At 41.0% G+C, this 9,868-nt stretch overlaps 1 protein-coding gene across 7 annotated transcripts in view; it reads left to right on the top strand.

The window, feature by feature from the left end:
• LOC109974050 (F-box-like/WD repeat-containing protein TBL1XR1) overlaps positions 1 to 9,868 on the top strand; it is a 23,932-nt gene that overhangs the window by 8,726 nt on the left and 5,338 nt on the right. For 6 of the 7 annotated variants that reach the window (XM_020624051.1, XM_020624050.1, XM_020624054.1 and 3 more), the window contains 11 exons: positions 1,222 to 1,325; positions 1,492 to 1,637; positions 1,830 to 2,046; positions 3,627 to 3,759; positions 5,788 to 5,929; positions 6,389 to 6,452; positions 6,539 to 6,636; positions 8,225 to 8,285; positions 8,680 to 8,801; positions 9,119 to 9,193; positions 9,615 to 9,761. In XM_020624051.1, the coding sequence (XP_020479707.1) occupies positions 1,268 to 1,325; positions 1,492 to 1,637; positions 1,830 to 2,046; positions 3,627 to 3,759; positions 5,788 to 5,929; positions 6,389 to 6,452; positions 6,539 to 6,636; positions 8,225 to 8,285; positions 8,680 to 8,801; positions 9,119 to 9,193; positions 9,615 to 9,746 (1,248 nt within the window). In that variant the 5' untranslated portion in view covers positions 1,222 to 1,267 and the 3' untranslated portion in view covers positions 9,747 to 9,761. Of the gene's footprint in view, positions 1 to 1,221; positions 1,326 to 1,491; positions 1,638 to 1,829; positions 2,047 to 3,626; positions 3,760 to 5,787; positions 5,930 to 6,388; positions 6,453 to 6,538; positions 6,637 to 8,224; positions 8,286 to 8,679; positions 8,802 to 9,118; positions 9,194 to 9,614; positions 9,762 to 9,868 lie in introns of those variants that run through there. The other variant, XM_020624056.1, reaches the window with a different exon arrangement.

The raw sequence follows: 9,868 nt of genomic DNA, 5'->3' as shown, positions 1-9,868 counted from the left end.
TTTTTTTAGGCCATATCGCCCAGCCCTGTCTCAGTGTATATGATTTTTTCCCCCCTCCACCTACTCATGTAATTTGTGAAACACAATGGTTAATTTCTTTAAAATGTTGAACAGTGGCTGATCTTCTGAAATGCTTTTCCTAACTGGTTTGATCATCCATAACTGAAACATTGTGCAATGAAATGCGGTATCACCATGCTTGTAGTGCACCTTAACCACACTGAGGCTTAAAGGAAAAATATAATGGAAAAACAGTGTGCTGAAACAGAATGAATACAGTGCTGGTGTAAATGAAAAGCAAAAAGTTGTTAATCATGCAGTTTTTATGTTGAAAGATGGTTATTTATCGGTAATGTTCTGTAAGATATTCTGGTTTTATCAAGCCGTTTGCTGAGTTCTAGTGGTGGTGTTTGACTGTGAGAAACATGAGCCCTCAGGACTTTGACCACTTTGTTGGGGATTACTGAGGGCCTACTAGATTCCAGGTCCCTTGGTTCAGTTAGTGTTGGATCGCAGCCTCTGGGATGTGGCAACAGGCATGTTGACTTTGTCAAAAGGCTGGTATGGTGGAAACATGAGAGGTTCTGTCCCCCATCCAGACCCCTTGTTTATTTCCACAGTTCCATTTACACAGTACAGGTTCTGCATAAATACATTTTGGAGGCCAGACCCAAGCACTGTAGGATCTGTTATTGCTGAGGTTTAAAGCATATTTATTCGAGGTGCTTTAGTCCAGAATACCCAGCCTGCCTCATGAAGACAGCTGGTAATATTTTCCAGTTGTAGGTTAATGAATGGAAACTGGTGTCCTGCCTAGAGCCAGGAGCAGCCATCAAAGGTAGATGGGAATGAGACATCTTTATTTATAAACTGACAGATCACAATTTGCATCTGTGTACTGTTTTGAAGGTGTGACATCTAGGTCAAGCACTATGATGTTTTGTTAACCTCTTCTTCATCTCTGCTTTCACCGTGTGTGCCAGTTTGGCAATTAGCTCAGTGTAACACCATCCTTGCTGTGCATGTTTGACAGCTTTCTTTTACACCTGGCTCCACAGCCCTGCATATCATCTTACTATTTACTATGCTTCTGTGGGATGTTAATGTGCATTAGAGATGGAGATACTGTGAAATACAGCTAAAACTCTTTCAGTTCTGTCTTGTCTAATGCCATCAGTTCTGATTAATCAAGTCTCTCTGCTCTGTGGTTTGCTCTTTCAGGCTCCTATCGTGTGCTGACCCGATGGTTTAATCACCAGGACTAAAAATGAGCATAAGCAGTGATGAGGTCAATTTCCTGGTTTACAGATACTTGCAAGAGTCCGGTAAGTCTGACAAAGATTTTTTTTTTTTGTAAATTTGTTGAGTTGCACTGGTTTAGCTATTTTTTAAAACTGATTTCAAGTGTAATATGTAACGCACTTGCTCCAATCTCACTGCAAATGAGTTTTGACTCCATCCTATTTTGCAAATCATCCATGCTTCCTTCAGGCTTTTCCCACTCTGCGTTCACCTTTGGCATAGAGAGTCACATCAGCCAGTCCAACATCAATGGAGCCTTGGTGCCCCCTGCTGCCCTCATCTCCATCATCCAGAAGGGTCTGCAGTATGTGGAGGCTGAAGTCAGTATCAATGAGGTCAGGCTCCATCTCAACTACTAAGCTGTGCAACTTTAGAATATTCTGGCCAGAAGAGGTGCCCTGTCAGCTCTGTGTTTTGACTGTTGGCTAATATGCATTACAATTATTGCAAATTTTACATTATACAATTAATCTCTCATTTCACAAAAGGAAAGTTTGGCTATATAAAGTTAAACATTATCTGTCTAGGACGGGACCTTATTTGATGGACGGCCCATCGAATCCCTGTCTCTGATTGATGCTGTAATGCCAGATGTAGTCCAGACCAGGCAGCAGGCCTACAGGGACAAGCTGGCTCAGCAGCAGGCAGCGGCAGGCAGTGGCAGCGGCTCAGGGACACAGGGAAGCACTAAGAATGGCGAGGGCGCTGCCAACGGAGAGGAAAACGGATCCCACGCCTTAGCCAGTAAGCTAGCTCCTGGTCATAAACAGACAGCTGTGTTTGGGTTAAAAAAAAAACTTGCTGATATACACACAATGTTTGGTTGTGGACTAAATGCCTTGACATAATTGTGTTGAAGTATATGGACAGTGATCAGCCATAACATTTTGACTGCCTGCCTAATACTGTGCACACAGGAGTCAATAGTCAATGCGGCAGTTGGTTGGCACTCGTGTAGCTGTGCAGCTCACTGTGAATCCATTTGCTTCCGTAGCTGTACTGTCAGGAAGCGCACGAATGTGTGTAAAATCCCTCAGATCCTTACACTTGCCCGCTTTTCCTGCTTCCAACACGTCAACTTCAAGGACTGAATGTTCATTTGCTGCCTAATACACCCCCCCACACACACACACACAGTCAGGTGCCACTGTAACAAGATAGTCAGCGTTATTCACTTCACCTGTCAGTGGTCATAATGTTAAGTACACATATAATTCTTTGAGGGGTAGATTCAGTCTGTCACGGGCAAAAGATGAACTCTTGGCTTTTATTATTTGTACTTTATATTCATCAACACTGCCTAATTATTGGAAATTAAGATGTGCCAAGGTGGGTAGACTGTTAATGTGTAAATACATATTGGATATCTTCAGCTGCTATGTAGAGAGTATATTTATTTTTACCTTGTATACTGGGAATCTCAAAATTATAACACGTAACATTTAAGATACCACTAAAAACTCTCTTCTTAACCTAGAGGGGTTTTTTTTGTTTGTTTTTTTACTTTAACTTTCATAATTTGAGCAGCAAATATAAATGAGTTCACTATGAGGGATGAAAGGACTCGGATTTAAAAAAGCGAATAATTTACAGCAGTTCAGGCTGGATAAATAACTGTGCCTTTAATAGTTTTATTTGGAGACACTAGTTCTTCAGCAAAATTAATGTCAGTGTAGAGCCCTGCCCTCATTTGAGTAACTTCTCAATAACTTGTCTTAAGCTATGCAGGTGTCGTTCAGCATTTCCCAGGCTGCCATACACAGACTTATTTTCTTTGTGTTTGGGGCGGGAAAAATTGTCACCTGTTTGGACCCTCGGCAATTTGTACCTATGAACAAGCTGCGGTTTAGTGAGAACACTCTTGGCTATGTAACAGCAGCACAGCCCACTCCTCAGTTCCACAGCTGTCAGCTGTCCAGGCTGGTGTTCACTGAGTGCAGCACCATGTACAGTACTTGACTCAAGAAACACCGGCGTCGCCTTTCTCTTTGAATTAACGAGAGCAGACGATGACGTACATTTGTGCTGCTGCAGGACTGGAGGTTCCTAAGAAATGAGATGATGTCAGACTGCCCTCATGAATCTCTACCAAGTGGATCCAGTGGCTGGTTGTTAATACATTTAGCCGGTCCACCCAGATAAAGGCTTTGTGTAGTGAAGGACTGGCTTTTTACTGTAAGCAGTGATTCATTGCCTCTTGTTTATATTCCATTACCCTCTGAAATTGCAGTTGCATTCTTCTTACTCTCAGAACAACAGGACAGTCATTTTATGGTTATGTAAACTTTAATGTTTTTGTTTCTGCTTTTCACTCCTTCCTGTAGATCACCACTCAGAGATGATGGAGGTGGACAGGGATGTGGAGATCCCTCAGAGTAAAGCCATGGTCCTGAGGGGCCACGAATCTGAAGTTTTTATTTGTGCCTGGAACCCAGTGAACGACCTCCTCGCCTCTGGGTCAGTGTATATACCATCTCTCTCTGGCTTCTGCTGCTCGAGCAGCGTTTAGAAACTCACGGAAAAGTGTCACTCTCATCAGGACGGTCACAGTGTTTAATGAATAACTTTATTTAATACATGTTAGTCACATTATTATCATCCCTCCATTATTTATACTGCTTATCCCATAGAGGATCGTGGGGGGGCTGGAGCCAATCCCAGCTGACTCTGGGCAAGCTATTCTGCACACCCCATTATTATGACATCTTTATATTAAATACAAATGCTTTTTTAATGACAGTCCTAAACTATAATGATCTGAAAACACAGCAGCTGTTCTAAATTGGTCTCTCTGGTCCTGTTTGTGGCCAAGAGCAGGTTGAGTTGCCTGAATGGACTTCATAAGGTAATTGAAAACAAACTCTTTGGCTCTTATTGGCCAATTAGCTAGTTTTCAAAAGGTAATTTAAATGTTTGAATAGGGCTAAAAACTAACATTGTTCAGGGAGGATGTGGGTACATTAGAAGAGTAAGCTTGTTTTTTCCATCTTCATTTATCATTGCTAAATAAATGTTTATTGAGGAGAGTCAGTTTTATTTTGTTATCCTTTATTGAGATCAACATAATCGTGAAAGAATAAAAATTTTATATTGAGTCAAAATAAAGAGCAAAAACATATTGCTAGAATTATGGCTGATGTGCTGTGCAGTTTTGTAGACACTTTCAGTGGATTAGTGGTGGACTCAAGAAGTGCCACATTACAAACCAAGAAGTTTGTTGCAGTTTTAAAATTTTAAGCAGTCTGCACTACTTGTTTTTTTTTTTGGCCTTGGCAAAACCAAACGGATGACCTCAATCGATGATCAGGTCTTAATCTTGAGGGTCAGAGTTTAAAATGTGCAGCTTTATTAGTCTCAAAGTGAAAAACATCCTCTCCCTGAATAAACGATTTCCTCTGAGGATCCCGTACATTTACATCCGTATTTGTACTTCCTAGTGTGTTCGTCAGCATGGCCTGGGGGGGACCCCTATTATGCTGAGCAGTCAGACAGACAGAAACGCAGCTATGAATGGGACAAGATGATCAAACAGCAGTAGATCTGGAATAAATTCTGAAACACGAACAAAATGTGATAAATGGATGTAGTGTGAATGTGTGTGTGAACTTCATTGGCTCCTAAACACCCCTTCCAGGACAGGATTTGTTTAGTGTTAATCCATAACCTCACAGTGCACAGATCCATGCCACGGTCAGTGGGGAGTAGGAATGGGAGATGGGCTTTTGTCCATCGCTGATGCCTGGCAGCCATCAGCGATGGTGAGCTGCCATCATGATTCAAATCCACCCTAACATCAGTGATAGGAATATAGCACATTCTGCGGGAAGGTGTATAAGCAAATGGTCATGAAGATCTGTGGTCTTTTACATTATATTGCATAAGAACAAATCCTCCATTTAGCGCTTTGTTTTTTTTTTTAACCAAAGCTACTGGGCACCTTTAGCTGCCCCCCAGTCACAACATTATACTGTAGACATTGTCCATCCCTAGTGAGGAAGGAGTGATTTAACTTTGTCTAACACAATAAAGTCAAGGATTAGAATGACTGGAAATGTTTCTAAAATCTTGGTAGACTTTCTCTTTCCTAAATTAAGCAATTTAGTGTTTATTTATAAAAGTAGTCAGCTCAGAGGTAGTCATTCAACTGGGTACATGGGTTGTTTATTCTACATTCCTGTTCTCAAAATTAAATGAAAATAGAGGTAAACTTCCAACACATTTGGCAAATGTGTCATTTAAGAGGCAAATGTTGTAAAAAAAAAAAAACACTTAAAAATGTAATGACCTTTGTGCTTATAGATGTGATGTGAAATGTTTCGATAGGGTTTGAAAAAGATTTTGGATTTGATACTGGGTTTAGATTTGATAAAATGCTGTGAAAACCTCCAACGCTACTCAGCAGCAGTGGCGGTTAGTTTTACAGCATTACTGATTTTAAGAGTCAAAGGCATTAATGTTAAGTGTTGTGTGTGTATTGACTGGCAGATCTGGTGACTCGACAGCTCGGATCTGGAACCTGAGTGAGAACAGTACAGGTGGATCCACCCAGCTGGTTCTGAGGCACTGCATACGGGAAGGGGGCCAGGATGTACCCAGCAACAAAGATGTGACTTCACTAGACTGGAATGTGAGTCTCTCTTGCTGGGTTTCCACTATCGGAACCTAATGAGCAGTATACCCCGTACTTCCCTTAACCGTCACCAAGCACAGCGTCCGGGGTTGACGCGGGCCATCCTGCTTTGTTTTTCCACTGTATTTTTGCTCGTCAGTCTCTGTTTAGAGGAGGGAGGGGCTGCTCTCTCACACACAGTCAGCTGTGTGTTTACACATGGTGCTTGCAGTGCTAATGCTTGAGGTCTAAAGACCCGTGACAAGTGAAGCCACTACTTCTGTGAAAGGCATTCCTTCCAGCCAGATATGGGGGCAAGTATCTCCCACAGGAGACAAGGCCCTTTATGCTGCTTGGCTGCAACCACTTTTTTATTTTTCCAGAGTAATACACGTTAATGCACAAAAGCAAAATATCCAGATGGAAAAATTTCATGCAACTGACTGTAGACTAATAAGAGTCATCTGTGTCTTTCAGAGTGAGGGAACGTTGTTAGCAACAGGTTCATATGATGGCTTTGCTAGAATATGGACAAAAGACGGTGAGACTCAGCATCTACTGCATCAGAGTTTTACAAGAATGTGACATTTTTTATTCTAAGTTGCCTTGTACTTTTTATGTTCTCAGGTATTCTGGCCAGTACGTTGGGTCAACATAAAGGTCCTATATTTGCACTCAAGTGGAATAAGAAAGGAAACTTCATCCTCAGCGCTGGTGTAGACAAGGTGAAGCACATCAATACTGGCTTTGGATTTGACAGTAGAAAGCGCTGCTTTTGCACAAGTAATTAGACATATTCCTATTGTCAGAGCACATTCAAGTGTATATAGTATCACTTCTTTCTATCCATGACAAATGTCCTAAAGTAACTAAACATTTTGAGGCAGGACACACAGTAACACGAGGTAGGCGTCCATCCAAGAGTTGTCATGCATCAAAAAACCTGCAAAGTTGAAGAAATCTTGAAATAGCTCTAAAATATTTTTATGCTTGCCTTAAATTGAAAACTTATTACATAGATAAAAGCAAAATGTGACAGTGCAGTTTAACTGGACTTTCATAATGTGCACAAATCATGTAACTTAAATATATTGAATAGACAGAAAACAGTAGCAGAATGAAACAGAAGTGTGTGGAGTGATGAGCAGACTGACCTTCTTCAAATTCATACACAAAACAAATGAAACTGTTTGCTTTCTTTTTATGTCATTTGTGCACAATCGTTTCTTCTGTAGTACTTTTAATGGCACTCAATTTGAAAATCTTGACAAACCTAATATTTGCACAATTTTACCCAATGGCAAATTCAGGTAGAAGTTGAGACCCACCTACTGTTGGAGCTGATTCTAAACAGGCTGTCAGTTCCCCAGTTTCAGTGCAGAGTTGAAGGTGCTTGGTTGGAGTGAAGATGGAGCTGTTTTCCAGGATCAAGTTTCTCAGGATGTTAAAGACAACTCGGGTCCTTCAATTCTTCTTATGTTGGGTCACTGTTTTTTCTCGACAGTTCCAGAGTTGAGGAAGGCCTAACAGGTCTAGTGGTGATGTGATAAGACAGACACAAGACATTAGTTGTGGATATTAGGTTGCTTTAAGTGCTGAATCTTTGTCAGTTACTTGATTGACTATTTAGGTAATCAGTGTTATTGGTAAGTGTTTCATCAAGCATAAATGAGAAATGTTCCTTTAAATCTAATTTATCTGGTTGGACAAAAGAGATCACCGTGGGCTCTGGACTTTTTTTTTGTTTTGTTATCAGTTTCTAACATTTTATAAACTAAACTATATACAAAAGACAGATCAGTAGTAGTAGTAGTAGTAAAATGAAAATAAGTTAGAGCCAGAGTTGCTACATAATAAATAAAGTGTATCTTCTACAAATAGTAGTTACAGAATGTGAAAGGCCCGTGGTCTGTGCACCGTCCCCAGGGTCTGACGGTGAGCGGGGTGGTTTCTGTCGGATGCACTGTCCTGTTAATAAATCGCAGTAGTTCATAGACATTATACAACATTGCCATCTAGTGTGGCAAAATACAACGACATGGCGCCGTGTTTACCTTCAGCATATACCGTGCATATTAATTGCCCATGTGATGATGTCTTGCAAATGGAAAAAGGCCGCAGGTGTGTGTGATATATTAGCGTTGCCGTTTCTCTCCACTGAAGTAGTTTTGCACATTATTCAGGTCAACTGAGTGTGAATCGCAGCACTTTTTAAAATAAGGAATTCAACAATTTATCTGACACTTTTATTGATTTCCTGCCATGAACAATAGTAGTTTAGTACAAGTAATGAAAATCTCCTCCTTCACACAGACCACAATTATTTGGGACGCACACACGGGAGAGGCAAAGCAACAATTTCCTTTCCACTCAGGTGAGTGACAGGCATCGGGTTGTTCCATGTGACATTTCATGCAAGAGTCTTTGTTTTCAAACAGATGTTACCTTTTACTGAAGCGCCGTGATAACAAATACAATTTTTCTGTCGTTAAATGTTTGCACACATTGATATGTTTGACTCTTACATATTTTGAACACAAGCTCTCTATTCTGCCTTTGATTGGTTTGCTGGAGTGTGACTGCACTTAAAGTATTGTTGTAGTTATTCATCGGGTCCTGTGTGTGTGTGTGTGTGTGTGTGTGTGTGTGTGTGTGTGTGTCAATAATAAATCTATAGTCAGACCATCATATTTGTGTTGTCTTCTTGCATTCAGTCTGCCTACCTCATTGCTCTAGCAGTCTTTACCTCTGCGTCTGTCTCCCAACAGCACCTGCTCTGGACGTAGACTGGCAGAGCAACAACACGTTTGCCTCCTGCAGCACAGACATGTGCATCCACGTGTGTAAGCTGGGTCAGGAAAGACCTGTCAAGACCTTCCAGGGACACACTGTAAGACACGAGTCTTCTCCGTGGGTTCTACTTTCGCACAGAGAGTAAATGAGAAGCCATCCACGAGCCAAATACACTCCTGTTAGATCCTCTGAGGGGTGGTGCTGGATCCCTGTTTTTATGGTCCTAGGCCCATTCAGATACAGCTCTGCTTCCTGTCTGCTAAAACAAACTAGTTTTCTTTTTATTGGGAAGCAAAGACGTACTGGATGTTGGTATAAGGGCATCTATAGTCAGAGTACATGATTTCTAATTGAACTGCTGTCTGTGCTCCAGTCATATTTGCTGCTGTTTTGTTTCCATCCTACCCCTTGCAGAATGAAGTGAACGCCATAAAGTGGGATCCCACTGGCAGCTTGCTGGCCTCCTGCTCTGATGACATGACACTCAAGGTCAGTCCACACAACATACAGATGTAGTGAATGTCACCTAATGGCTAAGTAGCATATATTCTCTCTGCATTATATTGTGTTCTTGTTGTGTTTTTATTTGCTCCCTTCACTTGCTGCTTTAAAGTGCCTTAGATTTGTGATTTTACTGCCTATTTAGATTTATGTTATTGCTCATCTACTTCATATTTCACTTGTATTGTGTGGTATTCATGTGGAAGGCAAAGTAAGAATTGCATTGTACAGGGAACACGTTTCTTAACTGTGTATATGACAAACACTTTGACCTTTAAAAAGCACAGAATACTAGGCTTTAACTAGACACATTTCCAATGAAAGGTGTAGAACATTGTGTTATGAACCAATATAACAGCTGCTTTTTTAATTTTTTTTTTTTTTTATTGCCTCTCTCGTTCTGACATAGATCTGGAGTATGAAACAGGACTTGTGTGTCCATGACCTCCAGGCCCACAGTAAAGAAATCTACACCATCAAGTGGAGTCCCACAGGTCCCGGGACCAATAACCCCAGCGCCAACCTCATGCTGGCAAGGTAAAAGTATGCATGTGACCTGAACTCCAACTTCTGTTTCAGAAGATGTTTTCATGCCAGTTGACTTCATATGTAACAGAGTTTTGTTTTTATGGAGGCCAGTACATCCACTTTATAATCACTTTG

The sequence above is a fragment of the Monopterus albus genome, unplaced genomic scaffold (genome assembly GCF_001952655.1).
Source record: "Monopterus albus unplaced genomic scaffold, M_albus_1.0 scaffold319.1, whole genome shotgun sequence".
Classification (NCBI taxonomy): domain Eukaryota; kingdom Metazoa; phylum Chordata; class Actinopteri; order Synbranchiformes; family Synbranchidae; genus Monopterus; species Monopterus albus.
The sequence above is the reverse complement of the archived record's forward strand: the minus strand, read 5'-3'. Positions and strand labels throughout refer to the sequence as shown.